A 22,606-nucleotide genomic window follows, 5' to 3' on the forward strand; every position below is an offset into this window, starting at 1 on the left:
CTAAGAGTGGACGGCCCCGCACCCTCATACTGCCATTCCGTGAATCGACTACAGGCTACGCACGTACCTCGTTTTGGGCTACCATGGAGACGTGAATGACGACGGCTTTCTCGCCGACGATCTCGTGCTAAAAGCTACTTAAACAGGCAGGTATACTCTTTTACCCCATTGTGAACAAGGCTTCCGTATGGAAGCCGAAACGTCCTGCCCTATAAAGTATATTTGGTCGGTGTACGTCTTTATTATGTCATCTTTCATGCCGATCAGACGGGCTTCTGTCGAACTCCCGGTTACTTTTCCAATAAGTCTTCAACATCGTCGCCATGCAGCCCAGCAAGCATCTGGGGAGCCTGAGTGGTAATCATGACCCAAGAAGGGCTACCGATAAGAGCATTGGAAGCTGCCTTGTTGGGCTGCTGCTCTTTCGACGTGGTCGAGAGCGTAGCTACAGGGATGTCTATGTGTGTCTGGTTGAGAAGGGGGGGAGGGGCTCGAGAGAGAAGAAGACTGAGGGACCGGAGAGCAATCTCCACCACTTACGAGACAGCGGTAAGGCAGCATGACTCCTTTTTATTTCGGTGAGCGAGACACGCATTATTACGGCCACGAGTGGTGATGATGAGTATGCATAGATGAGCAAGATAAAATTGACACACGACGCTCACAACATTGAAATGCTAGCTCTAAGAGCAGACGGCCCCGCGCTCTCCTACTGCCATTACTACTGGCTACGCACGTACCTCGTTTTGGGCTACCATGGAGACGTGAATGACGACGGCTTTCTCGCCGACGATCTCGTTGAGCATCTCGTGCGAAAAGTGCAGGAGGCCATACACGTCACTCTGGTCACGTCGAATCATGCTCCACACTTGTCGCTCCGCTGCTCCTTGCGAATACTGCGTCACGGCAATAAGAAAACGGGGTGACAGCGAGAGAGGTATTCCGGAGAGGTATATAGGCGAAAGAGAGCAGAAAAAAATCCAAAGTACTTGCTGATTACATTGAATACCTCTTTTACGACATGGCATTACCCTCAGTATTTTCGAAAGGTTATAACATACACACTCTAGTGACTCGATTCACTTTGTTACTGAGAATAGCATTTACGCCAGTACTGTGTAGAAAAGTCTTGCTACACGCTTTTTCCCTTCTGGTTAAACAGTGCGACACATACATGGAAAAATACCCAAAGGACAGCGCTCCGCCTTCTTCTGTAGCTGTCCTGTTTCACCTTGTTTAAAGCTGCTTTTGAACAATGCGTACAAACCAGCCTAAATGAACATGCTGTTTCTCTCCTGCATTAGCCGAGTTCACGCTTTGAACCGGCTTATCATCCGATACAACGTGTCGCTGTGGGAAAGGAACATTATTCACTTTATTTCTCACGCTATTTTCAAATACGCAAGCGTAATTACGACTTGCATCCTACCTCGAGTGATCGGGTAACCAGAGAGTTTTTCAGAACGTAGGCCTTGAGGTGAGGTCTTGCCGCGATGTCGGCCAGGCTGTTGACCTTCTGGAGCTCGGACTTGACCATAATGCAGGCGCGCATCTGGCCGGCGAACGCATTCATCAGCACTACGATGGCAAGCAACCAGACTGCGCCAACGATTCGCAGAGCTGTCCTCTTTGGCAGTGTGGCTGACGCTGCAAGGGCGGGCATCAAATGTTCTTCTCAGACGTCGAATGTTGGAAATGGTAAATGTGGGCGATATTTTTATATTTAGGGCACGCAGATTTTAATGAAATTAATGCGCGCTTTTCTCGTGTGTGCCAATAATGCACCGTTGCAATTTTAAATACTCGCACGCAAAATCTCCATCCACACTTTCAAGTGGGCGGTTTCTACTGGCCACGCTGTGCTTGCCACTGAAGCCGTCAACAGTAGGTGGAAGCTCCGGCCATGATATCACTCAAAACAACATTTAATAAAATTTTAAACTATGTTGCCGTGATCTCTGTTCCCATGTTGTTCTGGTTGGTGGTGTAAAGGTTTCGGCGGCGCCCTAGGGTTTCTAGTAGTCAGATTTCATATTGGAGAAGTTGCATAGTGCAACACGCGAAGGTTCAGAATTAAGTGATGTTGAACACAATTTCTCAAGATATATATAGCGGTTCTTTAGGCCACACTAAATCTATGCCTCTACTGAAGTCCCGAGAAGCAGCTCCCAAGCCTTTCCGATGCAGCTTTCAATGTGTTTGTTTTTAACACTTCATTATTCATGAACAGCTAGAGTGGAGGTTTATGACATCGCACCGTATCTAAACTTAAGCGTCAGTTATGCGAAAAGCGTTGGCGTTGCTGATGTTGCAGGAGTTTGTCTTTTTTATCACACTGGCGTTTTGCGCAAAAGGAAGAGAACTACGTAAAATAACCACTTCATTGACGTGATGGAATTTTGCTGGAATTGCCCTATAGATACAAATACTGTGCAAGAACAAACACGGCATTTGTGTTTCTCAAGTGGCTCCAACAAACAAAAGAAAATGGTGGACAGCATGTCGCAAGAGAAAAAAACACACACAATGCGGCATGATTATGCAAGTCGACGCCTTCCTTCCTGCAGGCCGCTTCCTCCATATGATTCTTCAATTTCAGAGTAACGCAAACCACATGTCCTCCACCTTTGTTAGGATTACTTTATTAATTGGAAAAGAGAAATCCGCTAGCGGAGTTTTGCATAAGGCTTATTTCGCTCGTTCGTACGTATGACGTAATGTGAGATTCGCAGAAACATTGTCCTTAGAATCAGTTAAAAGGAATGCATCTTTACAATCTAAGGCGAAATGTATGGATGTCTCACTTAAAATTTATTAGCAGTTCGGAAAATGGAGCGCTGATAAGTCACAAACGCACGTAAGTACATTTCGCGGTTTTTTTTGTATGTATTTCTCGATACTATAGCGCTAAGTACAATAGTTATGCGGGATGTATAATAATCCACCACTGATATGTTCCGATTCTGCGGTTGGGGAGTATGTGTTAAAAATTCTTAAATTACAAAGTTGGCAGGTGAAGTTTTCCTAATGAGCCAACATCCCTTTGCGATATCTTTTTCAAGTAGTGCCTGCCTAGCCGACGATATTCTAGCCGACGATAGATAATCGTTGTGAAGACTGTTCCCATTAAACTCCACATCCCGGTATGTACTCGTCGTGGTGACTGGGTGGATGTGGCTGTCGTTTGCTGCACGTCAGGTCGCAGGACTGCTTCTTATTAACAACAATACCATTCAGATTGGGCTGAGGCTAAAACGTACAAGCAAGCGAGAAACTGACAAAGGCAGCGCTCATGCGCTTAGATTTAAGGGCTCGTTTAACGACATGTAGTGTTCAAATCGTCCACCATGAAAGAAAACGCCTCACCCTACCAGCACAATCTCAGCTTTAAAAGGAGAACGTGTGCTGTGTTACGTGCTAAGCGGATATAAGTCAATCAAACATTGACCTAAAGGCCTCCTTACCATGCCCCGCCGGAATCTATATCGTCTTCCATCGGACGTCGTAAAGCGTCATCAAGGGAGTCTATATTTAGGTGCGTGAATGTCTGCTTGCTTGGGGTCGTGTTTTTTCATTTGTGCACGTTTGTGTCCACGTGTTCGTGCGTTCGCGTTTACGTGTGCGCGCTTGGACGTGTTTGCGGGTGTGTGCGTGTTTTTGAGTGCGCTTGCGAGTGCGCGCGTGCGCGTATGCGTGTTTTGCATGTGTATGTATTTCATGCGGTTGGTAGTGTTTTGCTTTAACGTGCAACAAACCTTCTTTATAACTGGTGCAGTTATTGCGGAGAGAAACCATTGCTTCGTTCACACCCATTTAAAAAGCAGCTCCTGAATAAATCATTGTTAGATTATTTATCTTATGGTTGAAATTTCTTTAAGGATAAGTGAGCACCTCCTTTAATCGAAGTGCTGTTTCTTTCTCACTTTTTTCGGGCAGATGCGGGCGATTTCGGTAATGCGACGACAGTTTTCGCACACGCTCGGACGCTCGGTGGTACTAAAGCTGCTCCATCCACGCGCCACCGCCGCTTTCTTGGTCGGTGGAAGCGTGTATGGAGGGGCTTTAGGTGGCACGCGAGCAATGTGTTCTCGCACCCGCGCGGACGAGTATCCAGGGAGAGAAGCGTTCTTTCGGTTGCCTGCAGTTGATGACGCAGCGGGCAGACTCCAGACAGGATAGCGCTGCGGCCTTGAAACCTATTCTAGGTAGCGTTGCCATTATGCCATCCTACCCCCAGCATCCACTCGAAACCCACGTTCAGCATTTTTCTTCTCTTTCTTTCTGCACAGTGCATCATGCAATCGTGGTGGTTTTGTGTGCTCCGAGCTTTACTGGAGTACTCGCATTCTTCGGGTTGCTACTGACTGCTCCCACGCTACAGCAGACAAACGTCACGTGGTGTATACGCGACCGGCAGCAGTCACGTCGTCTTGGCTGGAGCGACCGCTCGGAGAATGAAGGGGCACGCAGCAGTTCGGTTCAAATTACAGTGTGTTTGGTTGCGTACATAGGTGCAATATTTCGCAAACATGATCGCGACCCCGTGATCTAGGCATAAAGCTCGTTACTTAGCAATACCTACGCACGATGATGGACCGAATTATCTGCAGATAGTCCATAAAAAATGTTTACGTGCTCTATCTGTAAGCGGCTATGACAGAAGTATCAAGCCTGAACGCCACTCCTTCCTAGGTAATTTTTCCATTTCTTCAGTAGTATTGCTGCTTGCACGTAGCCTTTCGAAAGCAAAATGTGCTGTCAGGCATTCGAGGGGGCGCACCTTCGCAGAACATGTTCTCGAAGAGCCTCCAGAAGTGGTGGTCCCAAACCACGAGTGGCGCTGCTCGTTCGTTTCGCATACGTCGGGAGATCAGATCCAGAAGGGCGAGAACGACGCTGAGGAAAGCCAGGAAAAATAGAAGCAGCGCCCAAACCTGTGGGAAAAGCATGATTGCAAAGAGAAAACAAAATCTGTTGTAAGAAGCACGGGTTACCGTCAGCGCCAGCCAATTCAAGACCGCCTAAAACAAGAGCACTTGCCAGATATACCTATATCTTGTTACCTTAGTGCTCCTTAAGCCTGAACGTAACCTGCGCTGAATGTTTATTAATTTGATCACTAAATCTAGTCGTTATTTGCCTCTGACAGTTCTTTATCCCGTTCCCATAGCGCTCATTCTACTACTCTAAATGACCACAGATAGTCGGTCCGACGCTGGCGATCTCAAGTGCCCCGTCAGTCACCAATTTTGTCAACAACTCGTACAGAGCAATCGCAGAAAAATAACTCCTGCGTCGAAAAAAAAAAATAAACTCGGGCGTCTTTTGTTACACACGCAGTGGTGGCTCAGGGCCTATGCCTTACTTGCTTAGGACCTGCCCATGAGTTCGAATCAGGGCCGTGGAGGCATAATTTATGTTAGAGATGAATGCAAAAAGATGAAAGTGAGGGAACAAACTTCATTCAGAACAGCTCCGAAAATTCTTATCCTTTGGCTACGTGTTAGTAATATCATGGTGCTTATATTTAATTTGGATCATTTCACAAAAGAACTTCCAAAGCCCCATCCCCACTTAAAGTGAGAAAATAAACCAAGCGAGCCAACAATTTTTTTTTAGAAATGCATGTTGTCGGTACTTACTGAGAAGAATAGACTGAAATAAAACTGCGAATTGGGTCAGTTGGTAATTTTTCATTTTGATATAAGACAGCGCACGGAAAAACCAGAACGAATAGCTAGAACGACACACACTACAAGCGCTGGTGGTGTCGCTCATTCTATCTATCCTACCCGGTTTTTATGTGCGCTGTTTTGTATATAAAAAGAGCATATAGACTGCTGGGTCAAATTACCATGCAAAAAACGCATAAATGCATAAATGAAATGCATTTATTTAGGGCACTTGCTTGTAAGTACTTTGTTCCTTGTAATGTAATTTTGTTTGCGAATAACTGAAAAAGTACAAGTCTAAGCATGATGATATCGACACATTTTGAGTCGTCAAAAGAAGCTGTTCTTAAAAAATGGCTTTATCAAAGCTGTTTCGTTTTCAAGCACATCACTTTATTGCTTTCTTTGAAATGAGCTGAATGAATATTAAAAATAACGTTAGCTGGCAGTGTAGCTGGGCTCAATAGTCTTCCTTAGTATTTATTCGAAACAGTCCATAAAAAGAAGTATTTCCTAAGCACGAGATCGCGGGATCAAATCCCGGCCACGGCGGCCGCATTCCTATGGGGTCGAAATGCGATAACACCCGTGTACTTAGATTGAGGTGCACGTTAAAGAAGCCCAGGTGGTCCAGATTTCCGAAGTCCGCCACTACGGCGTGCCTCATAATCATATCGTGGTTTTGGCACGTAAAACCCCGTAATTTCCGCCGACTCCTTTTCTACCTTCCAACAGCTCTTCAAGTTATCGCTCGGCACGGGTGCGCCTTGTGCCGAGCGATAACTTGAGCAGTTGTTGGCAGGTAGAAAAGGAGTCGGCGAAAAAAAAAAGGTAAACAATGCACGCGTGTGAAGAATGTATTACAATCGGCACAAGCAGCATTACCGATATGCACGTGCGTGGAAGATGCTTCCTTTTTGGAAGCATCCTTTGTGGAAGGCCTTCCTTTTTTTCTGCGAACAGTTGTGAACTAGCAAAACGTGCCGATCCTATCTGTTCGTTCGTTCGTTCGTTCGTTTGTAACGTTTTGTTTAAGGCACGAAACGACGTAACGTAAGAAGGGCAGACACACGGGCCTCTACTCGAGGACATTCTAGGATTCCACGGATGGATGGTTGGATGGATATTTTTACAAAACTCTGAGACGCGGTGGTTGCATGCTTCACCAAGCTTGTCAGCCTTATCTTTCGTCTGCTCTTCTTATCGGTGGTTGTGGACCACGGCTCGTGTTAAGGAACCATAACTCCAGACAGTCATTTATTGCTCTAAAATATTTTTTTTTGTTGCCGGCTTTCTGCCACCAACATTCGAGCCGTCTTTTAGTATTCTCCAGTTTTAAGGATTATCTTTCAAGCCTCATACATTCGCGCTGGGTTACCACGTCCTCACTGACCTGTGAGTGGATATTGTGCTGTTGCTAACAGAATATGCCCGACGGTTTCTGCGCTACTTCAACAAGTTACGCATACGTAGTCACCTACAAATTTGTGCTCCTATAGCAGGATAGCCCAGCCCGGTCGACAGGCTCAACAAGGCGCTGCAATTCAATAATGACCCTCCATGATTCTTCCTACGTAAAGTTGAGATGAGAAATTATGTCATAGTTACAATGTATTCGATCAGACACCGTGAACAGCTGTGTTCAAGCGCAGTAAGCGGTTCAGCCGTGAGGCGGCACTGCCATTCAATTTCTTGGGTCGAGGTGGAGTGCTGTGTTGATGAAGATTGCTGTCGGTCTCAAGACGTGGCTCAGTACGTCTCAACATGACTCAACGCCTCTCATTAGGTTCCAAAACATGGGTGTAGTGATTTCTTTTTCTGTTCTTTTTTTCAGAGCAGCGGCGCCAGGGCTTGAGCAGAGTGCATCTGTAACGGCCTACCACTCTCCGTAACCGTGCCTTGACCTAATTAAATGTTCTTGGTGTCTTACCCGGCCTTCACCTGTGTTCTTTCGGAATAATAATACTAGGGGTGTCCGAATGTTCGAAAGTTTCGAATAACGAATTGACTTTTGCTCTATCTGAGTGACTCTTCAAATGGAATAGTCACTATTTGTAAATGGAATATTATTTGAATAGTTGTTGAATATTTTAAATCGCCAAGCGTGCTCAACCACGCATAATATTGAAGCAAACGTTAAATAAATTTTCTCCCCCAGATCATTGTAGACAGACAACAGGAAAAGTTATCCGTACAAAGCAAGTTTCCCCTTCCTATTTGATGTAGGTATAGACCGTTTCATCGGGCGAGGAAGATAGGGCGCGCGGAGAGCCTTTCCGCCTCTCTGGCTTGGGCGATCCGGCGCGGCGCTGCTTGAAAGTATTGCTGTCGCGTGCTGCGGAACGATTTCAAAATGTTTTACATCGTACTTTGTGAAATCTGCGCCAAGTCCGTTTATATAAGGTCGTCAGGGAAGCCTTTCTGTGCATCGGGAACTAGACTAGGAGGAAATATCTCTTGGGGGCGCAAAAATGTGACGCGTTTTACCAGCCGCGGTGTACTCACATTATCAGTCGTGGTGTGTGTATGTGTTGTGAACAATTTTGTTTATATCGGTTGTAATTCAACAAAGAAAACCGGTGTATCTGTATTAGCAGCATGGAATGGTAAATCTGCTCACTATCTCATCGTTTGGCGTAGGGAGTAAAACATAAAGCATAAGAGTGCATGATAGTGCACGGCCAACCTAAGGCAACCACGAAACATCTAAGCGGCAGGCGCTATCAAATATTTGTGATGCACCGGCATCGTTCTCGCGCATTTCGAGTCTAGTAGGCTTCAAATTACCATATCTCTACGCTAGCCTTCCTGCATGAGGCCGATGACGCTGCTGCTCAACAGAGCGATCACTGCGTTTGGTGAACCAGCACGATACATATGTAAGCTGCGCGCTCCAGGATTGTCCTTTTGGCCTGCATACAGCCATATTATATGAGAGGGATCACATAAAAAGAATGAGAAGCCTATTTTTTAGGACAAAATTTCCGTAATACGTGTGAGTGCGTCGTACAGAAAGGAACGAACACAACCGAAAAAAAAAAATTCGGTTATCATCCTCTTTGTCGAAAAAGCAAAAAAAAAAACGGGCTAACGCCGCAATAGGACCTCGCATAGTCACGCCGCACAACGTTTATAAATACATAACCGCTGATGCCGTATGCTTGGACCATACGGTATATAGAGCAAAGCTATATGTAATTCAGCACCTACCACTGCTTAGAACGCTCGCGCAGTTCGTAAACAGTCCCTTTGCTGGACAAGCTTAATTCAGACTGTAAGGTATGCTGCTATTACTTGCCAGAACTATTTCATTCAGGGGAAGAAACCTCATCCATCGAACCAAGTAGTCACGCAATGTAACCTGAGCGAACAGTTTGAACGCTTGTCAAAGTATAACATCACAGCTCCTATCGCAGCAGAACGGTACCCACGCTGTTACGATCGTCGCGGATGTTTCATGGCTCCTAAACCGCAGCTTCGAAATAGAGGATAAAACTGCAATAAGGTCACATTAGTGAATGGAACATTCAGAAATACACAGTTGATCTCCGAGGCTGATTGTAGGCTCAAATAGGCGCGCACACATCGCGCTGCGAGTTCCGTTCACCTCACTGCCAGCAGAAATTCCGGCCATGACGCCTTAAACCACTTCAGCACGTCTCACAGAACCGTTTACCACGTACAAGGCTCACGTCACACTATACAGACCGCACGACCGCGAAAACAAACGCCAGAACCTAACGCCGAGCGTATAGACCGTTTTTTTCGTAGACGCCGCCATATTGTGAGCGCAGTGGCGCCGCCTATGAGCAGCGCCATACTGGCTTGGGTGAAAGCGGTCTTTTGCATGGCAGGTATACGCTCGGCGGCAGGTTCTGGCGTTTGTTTTCGCCGTCATGCGGCCTGTTTAGTATTACGTGTGTCTTCTACGTGGTAAACGGTTCTGTGAGACGTGCTGAAGTGGTTTAAGGCGCCATGGCCGGAATTTCTGCTGGCGTTTAGGTGGACGGAACACGCAGCGCGGTGTGTACGTGCGCGCATATTCGAGTCTACAATCAGCCTCGGAGATGAATTGTGTATTTCTGAATGTTCCAGTCACTAATGTGACCTTATTGCAATGTTATCCGCTATTTCTAAGCTGCGGTTTAGGAGCCATGAAACATACGCCACGATCGTAAGAGCGTGAGCGTGGGTACCGTTCTGCTACGATAGGAGCTGTGATGTTATACTTTGACAAGCGTTCAAACTGTTCGCTGCAGGTTACATTGCGTGACTACTTGGTTCGATGGATGAGGTTTCCGCCCCTGAATAAAATAGTTTTGGCAACTGATAGCAGCATACCTTACAGTCTGAATTACGCTTGTCCAGCAAAGGGACTGTTTACGAACTGGGCGAGCGTCCTAAGCAGTGGTAGGTGCTGGATTACATATATCTTTGCTCTATATACCGCATGGTCCAAGCATACCGCATCAGCGGTTATATATTTATAAACGTTGTGCGGCGTGACTATGCGAGGCCCTGTTGCGGCGTTAGCCCGTTTTCTCTTGCTTTTTCTAGAAAGAGGATGATAACCGAATTTCTTTTTCGGCTGTGTTCGTTCCGTTCTCTACGACGCACTCACACGCATTACGGAAATTTTGTCCTCAAAAATAGGCATCGCATTCTTTTTATGCGATCCCTCATATATTATGGCTGTATGCAGGCCAAAAAGGCAATGCCGAAGCGCACAGCTTACATATGTACCGTGCTGGATCACCAACCGCAGTGATCGCTGTGTTGAGCAGCGCCATCGGCCTCATGCAGGAAGGCTAGCGTTGACATGTGGTAATTTCAAGCCTACTTGACTTGAAATGCGCGAGAACGATGCCGGTGCATCACAAATATTTCATTGCGCCTGCCGCTTAGATGTTTCGTGGTTGCCTTGGGTTGGCCGTGCACGAGTATACGCTCTTATGCTTTATGTTTTACTCCCTACGCCAAGCGATCAGATATTGAGCAGATTTACCATTTCATGATGCTAATACAGAGACACCTGTTTTCTTTGCTGAATTAAAACCGATATAAGCAAAATAGTTCACAACACACACACACACCGCGACTGACAATGTGCGTACACCGCGGCTGATAAAACGCGTCACATTTTCGCGCCCCCAAAAGATATTTCCGCCTATTGCAGTTAACGATGCACCGAAAGGCTTCCCTGACGACCTTATATGAACGGACACGGCGTAAATTTCACAGAGTACCATCTAAAACAACTCGAAACCGTTCCGCAGCACGCGACAGCAATACTTTCAAGCAGCGCCGCGCCGGATCGCCCAAGCCAGAGAGGAGGAAAGGCTCTCCGCGCGCCCTATCCTCCTCGCCCGATGAAACGGTCTATACCTGCCGTGCAAAAGACCGCTTTCACCCAAGCCAGTATGGCGCTGCTCATAGGCGGTGCCACTGCGTTCACAATATGGCGGCGCCTACGAAAAAACGGTCTATAGAAACAAAGAAAAAAAAACACGTTGTAAGGTACAATTATAAGACCTGCGACGTTCGATAGTCAGATGATGTAGTGGAGCACACTACGTCAGTCGGGGAGCCAACCTTATCCGGTTAAACCACTATCATTCGCGCTCATCAATATGCCTTGAGCATGCGAATAAACTGCTCAATTGCTTCTAATGATCATTTTGCGCTTTAAATAAATGACCCTTTGAAACGCACATGTTACATTGTAATAACACCGACTTGCTGATGTGAATACAGTAAAATTTGAAGATCGTTTTTAGTTAGGGTGAAAATGGACAGTACATTATTCTAAAGCTATTCGATATTCGATTCGCGTCTGGCACTGTTCGGTTCACACTCGGCTCGGTCTCAAAAATCACTGCTTCCACACCCCTAACTAACAATTTCGCCAACTTTAGGTGATTTACTGCGCGAAACAGTTCGTTGATAACGGCGCCGGCGCGGCATTGAGGAGAATGACCACGACGGCACAACGACGACGGCAACGACAAAAAAAGCCGTCATGAATATAGCGACGGCTCGGCAACAACGAGGGTGGCGGCATCGTGAATCGATACGAGAGCATCTTTTTCGTATTTGCCCAACCATGGTACGCACGCGAGAGTTGCGAGTGAGACATCTGGGGCGATCTATCTAGGAACTTTGGTTCTCGTAATCTGTCAATTCCTAGTGTTGTGATCGACCGTTCGCCCCGCGACACTCTACGGTCACGGTTCACACGATTGTGGGGAACGGGCCGACGACCTCGTTGCGATGTTTCTCGGCACGGATGCATTACTACCATCGCGGGAATACGTCATCCATTAGAGGTCTCAGCGATTAGCAATGATACGGCTGTCCCCTGTCAGAAGCACAAACTGGCCTGTCCAAGCGAGAGGTGCTCTCAGTATGATTCGGCCACCAACCTTCAGAGTACGATCGGCGTCGGCGAGAAGGGCGGCCTACCTCCGGATTTGTGGTGCCTGATGTCAGCGGCCTGCTGACACCGGATTGGTGGGACCTGATGTCATCGACACTCTGGCACCGGATTGGGGGAAGTGACTAAACAAAGATCACACACGGCATAAAAGGAGCTACGGACGGCGGAAAAAAACAGCGACTACCGCTTTATCATCAACTTTTCTGTATTTCTTTGCATTTCTTTGTATTTGCTTGCATTTTCGTGTACTTATGTAAATATATACATGTTGTCCAACGTTCCGAATATCGGCCCCAGGCTCCCCTTTAGTGACTCCCCTTTAGTGACTAACAAAGACAGATTTTGAGAAGTAGAATTCCGCAGCAAAAGTCCGCAGATTTCTCTCTGTGGACTTTCTTGGGTAGGGAAAATACAATAAAGAAGTGCTCGTTGAATCGATAGCCCGTAAGCAATGATGGCGCCGAGGCAACGATGATGTGATAACAGTGGTGACGATAGCCGAAGGACCGGCACGACGACGCGACAGCGACAAAGACGGTGGCACAACAACGACTGTGATGAGACGACGATGGCATGAGACGGCAGCAACGTTGATAGCGATAGTGGCGATTCGTTCACTAACATCGAACACAGCCAACGGCTGCCTGGCAGGAATTGAAAGTCGATGATTGCTTTTGTGAGAACAACGCCGAGATTGGTTGCTGCACTGAAACCAGCGTTGCGAACAACCGCACTTCTCTTGGCACCGAAGTATCTCATATCTAAAAACTTAATATGACTCATAATTATCCTAGAACCTCCCAAATTCGAAAACACATTTTTTTCTTTCTCTACTCTGCTTCTGCATAGTATTGTCTTTGTATCTCTGTAAGCCTCCCGGCGAGAGCTACGTAGTTTGTACATGCGCGTTACAATGCAGCGCAACGGTACGGATGCATGAACGAACTCGGGTATCCAGAAAAATATAGTGCTACTGTAAAAAGTACAGTAAATATATGTATGGGTGGGATCAAACCAATCATCATGGTTATGGAATCCTAGAGAGAGATAAATGAGGTGTGAAAAGCAGGGAGGTTAACTGGAAGATAGATATTCAGTTTGCTAGCGTGCACTTGGGAAGGGTAAGGACACACATGCACACGCACGCACGCACACACACACACACACACACACACGCATGCGCGTGTGTATCCTTATTCTTCCCGAGTGTAGGCTAGCAACAGACAAACAGGGACGCAGGAGGGTCACCGTGATTCAAGCAGATCACTCGACTGGAGGAACTTCAGTAGCACCTTAGTAGTCTTCTGGTGCGAATACCGCATCAGCCGGCACTCTAGCATCATCTGCTCAGAAAGCGGCTGGTCGTCGAGGCGTGCCAACCCCGCCACGAGCGACTGTCTCTGGGAGCTGTAGCGAGGACAATGACAGAGGATATGTTCGATTGTTTCCTCGCTGCTGCAACTATCACAGACGACTTCAGCCATTCCGATGTGGCAGGCAAATGCAATTGTAAAAGGTGCTCCAAGCCACAGTCAGCAGAGAACAGTTGTCTCGATTCGTCATAGTCAAGATGGAATACGTGGTCGGAGGGATGGGTCTAGGCGGTGCAGTCGAGTATGCGGGAAACAAGGCGCGTTCCACATGGAATATGTGACATCATGCGCGAGTATACGAAGCTTTGCTGCTGAAATGGTTCTTGATAGCAGGATGGGTGCCTTCACTGCATTTTTGTGGGCCCTCCTAACAGCTTCATCGGCATGTTCTTAGCCGTTGAAGCCGCAGTGGCCTGCAGGAACAACTGAAAAGTGATGTCGTGCCATTTTTCTTCTAGTTAGTGATATAGCTGCAATATTTCTATCACAAGTTGGTCTTGGGGTCCACGACGTAGAGCGGATAGCAGACAATGCAGGGCTGCCTTCGAATCGCTAAGTATACTCCATCTTCGTAGCAGATCTCCATTGAGTTTAAAACCTCTTTCACCAGTCAACGTCGACTTCTGCGGAGCTTGCTGCACTTCGCAGTGCACTTCACATGGATCACGAAAATCTGTCAAAGCCTAGAAATCTAATAATTTTACTATGCCTGCAGTGCTGCAATGAAGACTTGTGCTGCGAACGACCTGTCTTACAGACATCGATGGTGTTCTGTCGAGGTCATTTTGCGCACCATATCTGGGAGTTTCAGCAAGGCGCGATGCCTTCATCGTTGCTGCACGTGCAGTTCGACGCACCTCGTCCCTCGTTAACCTGACACTCACATTTCGGAGCACGTGTTGTTTGCGAGATTCGTGAGTTCGTGACTTACGTGAGCAACAAATAATAGCCCAGGAATATTGCGGGCCCGAAAAAGAGCTGGGCTAATGCGGTGCCTTAGTTCTTAAGTCGACGTTCATACTCGGCGACTAACTCAGAAACTACAATGCAGCAGCCAAGTAGCGATGGCTTTCAGCGCGGCGGCCAGTATTCGTGAAGGCACATTAGCAAGGCAGAGTGCCCGATTAGCCTATCATCCGGGAAACACACAAGACGTGGATCAATCCCTCTCACTTTGAGAGCCGCGGTCTCTTCGCGTATCTCGCACAGGATGAATTGCAGCCTTACGATGAATCCACTTACTAGATGTACAAAGCTTATACGAAAAATGTATGTTACTGTATGATTTGACTCACTCTATTATTGTTATCAGAGTGGGATTGCTCTCAACTTCCCGCGCGCGGCCCTCAGTACGTTCTGTGAGCACTACCTGGCAACTTGCGTCTAAGGGCAAGATTAAGCACGCAAGATAGGCAGGCTTCCGTTAGAAATTGTGGCATATATATAGTGACTTGTGAGGGAGGTCACTTCAGGTGGGCTGAGGAAATAAAGGCCAGGCTAGACGTATACGCTTGCCGGTGCGCGAAAGCTCACGCCCGCGCGCCTACACATGCGCAGATGGGGCGAGACAGCTCGTGCGCGTCAAAGCGCGATGCGAGCACAGTGCGAAACGATATTTGCCGAGGGCAAAACAGTGAGCTAAGTGGGCGCACGCTAGCTCGCGTTTTGCATAGCTTCAAACCGCCATTACTCGCGAGGCGCCGCAAACCCAAGGCACGCGGGCGCGAGCTTTCGCGCGCCGGGAAGTGTACGTGTTGTTTGGCTTCAACGCTTCTCCTCGGCGAGTGAAGCGCCAAGCCACTGTGACTGCTACGCGCCAGTCTCCAAATTTTCTGCTAAATGCGGTGTGGCCTGTGCATTTTCAGCGCGGAGCAAAATAACGCGAATATGCCGAGCGGTTCGCGACAGCAATGATAATGCTGCGTGTTTCAGACAAATGCACTAGCTACCTCTACACATGTTAGACAGAACCAGTTTACAGTACACCACTGCCGTGCGGCATTTGTTACGTTGGTCAGACAGCTGGCATGATCGGTGCATTTCGGAAAAAATCGCGAAACATGCTCGTGCACTTCTCTTGAACCTTATCATTTCCGGGGAGTATAAGTATTACAAATATAAAATGCTAGTTGTAGCATGCTGCAATGAAAAGAAAGGTGCTATCTCTGTTTTCGTCCCCTCTATACAAGAAGCATTACGCAGCACGGACCTGGCGGAGCAGCTATGGGCCGTCCAGCGAGCCCACGATGCGGCCAGGGAGTTACAACTCCCGGTCCCAACGTGGGAGTAGCCTGCTCTATGGGGCCTTGCGTCCCGTAGCTCGCAGGACCTCTCATTAAAGTTATTCAATCCAATCCAATAACACTGTGAAATAAAGAATTCGATTATCCCAGAATTTGATTATATCAGTAGCGATAAGCATGTGGTCTGATAGTAGCTTCTTCTGCCGTCACATCAGCTCTATGTTTTCGAAGCACAATTAGTTGAGTACCAGTGTTCCGTTTATCCTGTTAGACTACGTTCCAAAGCGCGGCGGAAATATTGTGTCGCCTTCACTATTCCACTGCGCACGATTACCACTCACCTGGGGATCGAACGTCAGTAGGTATCCGGCAACGTTGGTGTCGTGGGTGCGATTCCGTCCGGCGAGGATCTTCACGGGCATCACCATGATGGGCGATGTTGGGTCCGCCAGCGCGTCGCGGTCAACACTCCTCGCAACGCCAGGATATGTTATATTCACCAGCTGGACAGCGATTGACAATACTTAGTACGTGGAAGAGTTAACTGCTGGACTATAGTTGGTGATCTTGCATACTGAAAAGATTTTGCGCCAAAAAACAACACACACAAGAAAGGCGACGACACCACGGTCGCTATTTCAACCGTTTAATGAGTACGTGGCGCTGGAATTTACGTAATTTGAAATCTTGGAATATCGTTTTCTGTTATCAACAGCCGCTAAATGAACGGCTCGATATCCGTGCATAACTTCTTATACAATCAGTCGACAGTAAACTTTTGCGTACGTTATAGGGAATAAAGGTGAAAGCCTGCCCGCTCACGCGACATTCATTACATTACTTGACGTTTTAATTCTAATGCGTTGTTATTTCCTTGTGTTTTCTCCCACCAGAGGTCGTGGTCGTGGGTTCGAGTGGTTTAATTAACTCTATCTTAATTAGCCGTGCCTTAGTCAACTTCGTCTCAAGAAACGCCGAAGGTAGCGAGTTCCACTCTCGACCTTCAAGATCTCAATTAGAACCCAACTTGGAGATATGGCCGGTTCGCCTACATACCCATGTGAGTTCGATTTCCGCCAAAGGTACAGGGTTCGACTACCACCAGAGGTCGTACGTACGAGTGCATTGATGGATGGATCAATGAATAACTTTCTTGGGGTCCATCGGTGCGCGTGATTAGTGCGCAGTGGGCCGCTCCCACATCGGGACAGAGAGGCCATGCCCCTCCGCCGCGCCGCGGGCCCGATGGATAGCCCAGAGCTGTGATTCAAGGTCCGAGATGCGTAGAGCTCGGTCCCACTTTTCCTTGGTGGGCCTGGCCTCCGGCGCCAGGGGGCATTGATGAAATATCCTAATTAAATTTGCCCTAATTAACTTTGCCTTATTTAACCCCACGGGCTGGCGGTTCGACTAGTTCGAGTGCCTTAATTAACTTTGGCTTAAGTAACACCAAAGGTAGGGGTTCCACTCTCAAACTTCACCATGTCAATTCGAATACAACTTGGAGGTACGGCCGGTTTGCCCATATCTCCTATGGGTTCAACTCCCACCAAAGAACTTGGGTTCCAGTGCCCTCTATATGTCCGCCTTAATTAACTCTCCCTTAATTAACAGCACACGCCGTGCCGACGTTTATCGTTCGCCTATGCTTCACGCTTTCTTATAAAGTAGTTGATGGTCGAATTAGCCCTAATTAACAACGAAGGTCGTGGGTTTGACTCCCACCAAAAGTGGTGGGACTTAATTAAATCCGCTTTATTTAACCTCACAGGTAGTGGGTTCGACTCCCACCAAAGGTAGAGGGTTCGGCTCCCTATGAATTTGGGTGCCATAACGCCGGACATGGAATTTTTTGTCCCATGAGTCGCCTAAGGCTTTCGCCTTAAAACAAGCAAGCAAATTAAGGCAACTTAACTACAGGGCAGTAGTTTTTGACGGGCCCTGTTGAAGAATATGAGAGGTGTATCAACAGTTTTCCAAACTAGAGAGAAAACTCACGAACGCTGCGTGCATTCTGAGACTGACGGCGCGAGTTAGCGGGGGCCCATAAAGCCCCTTTAGGGGCCATTTGTCGGAGTCCCGCCAGCTTGGGTATGAGAGTACGTGCAAGACAAATAACTGCCAAAAATTCCACCCGTCGTTGTTCTTTAGTGGCTTTGGTGTTGCACTGCTCAGTACGAGGCAGTGGTATCAAATCCCGGCCAGGGCGGCCGCATTTTGATAGAGGTGAAATGCAGAAACACCCGTGGGTGCTTAGATTTAGGTGCCTATTAAAGAACACCAGGTGATCGAAAATAATTCGGAGTCTCCCACTACGGCGTGCCTCATAAGCAGATCGTGGTTTGGGCACGCGAAACCCCACAATTAAATTAATTACAAGAAATCCGAGAAGTTGACCGCTCAAGATAGAAATGCGATTATTAAAATCCCAATTATCGGAACGGCGTACGTGAGGAAACAGCTTGTGTTGCAATTTTGTGGCAAATTAGTTAAATGAATTAAATATAAGCTAGTTAATTAGGGCAGCTATGGCTACTGTCGATGTAAGCTTTGTAGCTACTTACGAGGTTATCTCGTGTCATTCCTCCAATCCTTCTAAATTAATAGGGTAGTTTGTTGGGCCACCTCTTCGAAATAATAAATACGTTTCCGCTTGTGTGGGGCAGACCGGGAGGCATAAGATAACGTTAACAGACGACTAAGCGCCAAGTTTCAATTTCCCAGAGAAAAAGTGCGGAAGTTTCCCCTGTTGCAGAGCGCAGGTGAAAGACATCTCAGAACTGATATTTCAACATCTCAAACATTTCAAAACTGATGTGACATCACTTTGTCAGTCACTGCAAACTTCACATCGTCAGTAGTCATGTGATCGGAGTAATTAAATAGAACAATTATTGTATATAACCGATGGGAAAGAACATTGGAACACATAACCTGAGGTGTGACGTCCGCCGTTCCCAAAAATACGGTTTCTAAGAAGTCACATTTTTTATTTTACCTGGAGTGGTCTATTATAAAAAGCAAAATAAATATAAAGCGTTATTATGAAATACAGGTGCTGCCAGACGCCGGCGCACATTCTGCTGATAATCCTGTAGTTGCCAGCACCGGATGCCTGTTTCGGACTACGAAGGATTGCTAATACGCTATGGTTGAAGGCAGACGGATCACACCAACGTTCCGTCGCCATCTTAGGTTACGCAGTTCCACTTTCATTATATGGTACATAGGAGATGCTGTCGCCTTTAACCGGTGCCGGCTACTCCTTCTCATGCAGAGATACGAGATAAATAAATAAGAATAAAATAAGAATAACATAAACGCGCTATAACTAAAGGTTAACTCCAAATCACAATTACACAAAGTCCAGACAGATAAGCGCACTAATGCCACACTAAAACTGAAAGTAAACTCAAACGCAGCAACTCAAGCTCCAGTAACATGGGTGCACTAAAGTAAACACTCAGTCAGTTCACATAACTACACTAGAATCAGGGTACATAAGAAAGTTCGGATTAGATTGAAATAGAAGGTTTATTAATCGCACGCTCTTAATGTAAGCTGTGAAGGCCGCGCTACGTACTAAATCAGTTCGGGAGTGCAATACAGGAACCAGGTTTTAAGGAAAATCGGTTCTCACATTATTCTGAAGGTCGGCCATTAGCCCTGGACTCCATGTGCCATTCGGATAGGGCTTTCCGATAGTAAGCACTGAAGCCAGGTGGTAACTGTACCTGCAGAAGGGAAGTAAAATAAAACATTTCGACTAAGATTAGGCCACTCCCTAATGCAAATTTCGAGCGCAACTTTTAAGTGTTTTGAATTTGCGATATGTTATGTCAAAGAATTTCATTCTGAGGAACCAGGTGCTCTCGCCGGCAGCGCTGTGTCTCTGTTCGGGCAGCTCGTTTAGCAGGAGCGGCAGACGAAGCGTTTCCACCGGTTGCGTCGGCCATTGTTCAGAAAGAAAGCGTGAACGCGTAGCTCGCGCGGAGCGCATTCTCTAGCGGCGGCGGTGCCTCAGGTGAAGTGGGTCGGAAGCCCACGCGAGCGCTTTGTTTCCGCGCAGGCCGAATGTATAGTACGTTCAGGCACTCCGCTTCCCTCCTCACCCTTTTCGCTATACCCTCCTTCGATTCCCCCCCCCCCTCATTGCGCGGCACCCTCCTCTCCGCTTCCTCCGCGCGTCTTTCATTACATGGCCTTCAAGCTGCCTCGACTCTCTCATTAGCTGTCTATGTAGACTGTCTCCGATGCTGGCCAGAATTGGAACACATCATGTATAGGTAGTTGGCACCCCTGTAAGGGCAGTATTGGCGTATTAAAACAGCATCCGTTCCAATTGGGCCCGTTATTATCCAGTTCAGTTATTACACTTCACGACGCGACAGGAGTGTGACAGACACAACAGGTGGTGAAAATGGCCTCACAGCATCTGTCCGAGAGTCCGAGCAGGGTGAATTGAAACACAGGGACCAGTATGTTATTTCCGAGCAGTTTTTTTTGGTATTCATTGCCAGTCATTCCCCAATAGCCCAGTCACTAGTAAAAACAAGTTCCGTTTGATGATGATGTATAAGGTTTGATGGCGCAAGGGCCAGACACAGCAAAAGAACGCCATACACATGGTGATGAGGTTTCAATAATTTTTTTTATTGAAATAGAGGAATTCAATTGTGGATGTAAAATGGCTGTAACCAGGCCTAAAACCAGTCACTTTAACTTGCGTAAAATACATCAGTAATAAAATGATGACAATGACTAGAAATGTGAGCAATATGGGCACAAAAATTATGTTCTGAAGCGAGAATGTCATAACACCTGCACGTAAAAGTAGCCCCGGTGTCTCAACAGGGCCCTTGAATGCGAGGGCTGAGAGGAACGTGCTCTGCAAGAATGCTGCCGCAGCAGGAACCTCTGAGGAGAGGATGTGCTAGGAGTGTAAGGAGCTGATACTCGCAATACACCGGCATCTTGAAGAAAGTTTAAAACTTACCTGTGGTAAAAAAAGCAAACAAAAAAAACGGTATATGCCAAGGAACATTGCTGGCCGGGTAGAAAGGAACAGGCTGTTTATATGCTAAAGGGAAGTATTTTTTTCTCTTAGCTTTTAATTCCTTCCCCTTTATCAATACATGGAGTGCAGTTAGCGTCTCGCCACACATAATTCAGAAAGGAGATTCATTACCAATCAAGAGGCGAGAGTGTGTGCCATACGCATCGTCGACTCTAAGACTACAAAAAACCACCTCAGTTTGTCGTGTTTTTGTAATGGGTGGCCAGTAGTCAAGATTGGGCTTAATGACGTGGAGATTATTGAGTGTTTCGCCGTCCCATGTACTTCGGCAATATCCCCTTAGTTTCTTCATAGGCAAGGCTTTAAATATGTTGTGGGGAGAGCCATGGCACAGGTGTCAGCTTTCGTTGTTAGAGAGATGGCAACATTGTCGCAAGAACTCGATGGCTCTACGCCCAGGCACCCCGCATATTATGACTAGTTTAGCTGCATACATAGAGCGGAAAGACGTTGGTAAATAATTTTTTTTTGCGGTAACGCTTTAATAGTCGGTAAATGTTAAATGCCTTTCGGAGTTTCAGTCTATCGATGTGTTTAACTGCAGACAGTACTGCATAGGTCTCTGCCGTAAAGATTCTTGTTTGGGAATGAAGTATATCGGATTTCAAGAAGGATGGGCTGGCTGCCGCATAGAAACGCCAGCATGTGACTTCGTTTCGTCGGTATAAAATTCAGGGCAAGAGTACTTCGATTGTCCCTGGTGTCCAACTCGTCCCCAGTGACTCGGGTGTGGTTGACTAGGCATCGTGCAATGGAATGGGTGCCCTCGTTGAGATTGGGGAGGTGTTGGGGGACAGGGCACGCATGGGCCGGGATCCATGTCCCATGCGGGCCTTTTACCTCAGTCGCCGAACCTTCCCCCCACCTCACCCCAAGTTCAGCCGGGCGCTGGCTACCACCCTGCGTCTGCTGCAAACAAACCCGTGCGCTTCACCCGCCCATCTCTACCTTATATTCCCAGACCTTTGCACTACCCCCAACTGCCGGTGCTGCGGCATTCACCCGGCTACGCTTCCGCATATGCTGTTGGAGTGCCCAGCACAGTACACACACGTTAACACCACGACCCTTTCGTCCAGGTTGCATGAGGCTCTGCAGAGCTCCGCCCTCGACGACCGAACCTGGGTGACCCAGCACGCGCGTGAGGCGGAGGCGAGGCAAGCCCTCGACGTCCCTTCATAAGAGACTTGGGCCCGGCCATCACAAAGTGCTAGTTCTATAATAAAAGTTTATTCCTCCTCATCACTCCTTGGCTGACTTCGTTCCTATGGGGCATTTTCCTATTTTTCTTGTAAATGATTAAGGTATGAGGATGTGGAAAGCTTGTTCATATTTCCGAAGACATTCACATATGCTTCCTGTGCACCTTGACTAATCAGTGCTTCCGTGAGTATATCTAAGGAATCGAACGCCTTCTCGTAAACAATGAAGGCAGTATATAGAGGTTGGTTATACGCACATGCTCTGCAGATTTCCAAATTATCTGAATGATTAGTACTGAATCTGAATTATCTGAATGACAGTACTGCTCGGATAGCAATTGTCTCAAGGGAAGTTCGAAGGATTGTTTGATGACAGGCAGACCCTTTATCGACCACTATAGCGACACTGCCGGACGAGGCGGTAGTGTCGCCGAGGTTTTTGCAAAAATTGGCATATTGCCTCAGAAAGTTTGCTTCCTGGACATACAATACCTCCGCACTATATTTATGAAGGAGCTCTTTAAGGTCATCAAGGTTATGCAGGAGACCCTTGATGTTTCATCACAACATTGGCGTGTCCATATTAAAAAGAGGTTCGTGGTA

The 22,606-nt window shown here is 47.1% G+C and overlaps 1 protein-coding gene across 1 annotated transcript in view; it reads right to left on the minus strand.

The window, feature by feature from the left end:
- LOC135908111 (probable glutamate receptor) overlaps nucleotides 1-22,606 on the minus strand; it is a 69,565-nt gene that overhangs the window by 11,638 nt on the left and 35,321 nt on the right. Inside the window, exons 4-8 of the mRNA XM_065439867.2 lie at nucleotides 19,365-19,458; nucleotides 16,066-16,227; nucleotides 4,781-4,934; nucleotides 1,430-1,647; nucleotides 741-896 (exon numbers count right to left, since the gene is read on the minus strand). Coding sequence (XP_065295939.1) covers nucleotides 741-896; nucleotides 1,430-1,647; nucleotides 4,781-4,934; nucleotides 16,066-16,227; nucleotides 19,365-19,458 — 784 coding nt within the window. The remainder of the gene's footprint in view (nucleotides 1-740; nucleotides 897-1,429; nucleotides 1,648-4,780; nucleotides 4,935-16,065; nucleotides 16,228-19,364; nucleotides 19,459-22,606) is intronic.

Source organism: Dermacentor albipictus, chromosome 5 (assembly GCF_038994185.2).
Source record: "Dermacentor albipictus isolate Rhodes 1998 colony chromosome 5, USDA_Dalb.pri_finalv2, whole genome shotgun sequence".
Classification (NCBI taxonomy): domain Eukaryota; kingdom Metazoa; phylum Arthropoda; class Arachnida; order Ixodida; family Ixodidae; genus Dermacentor; species Dermacentor albipictus.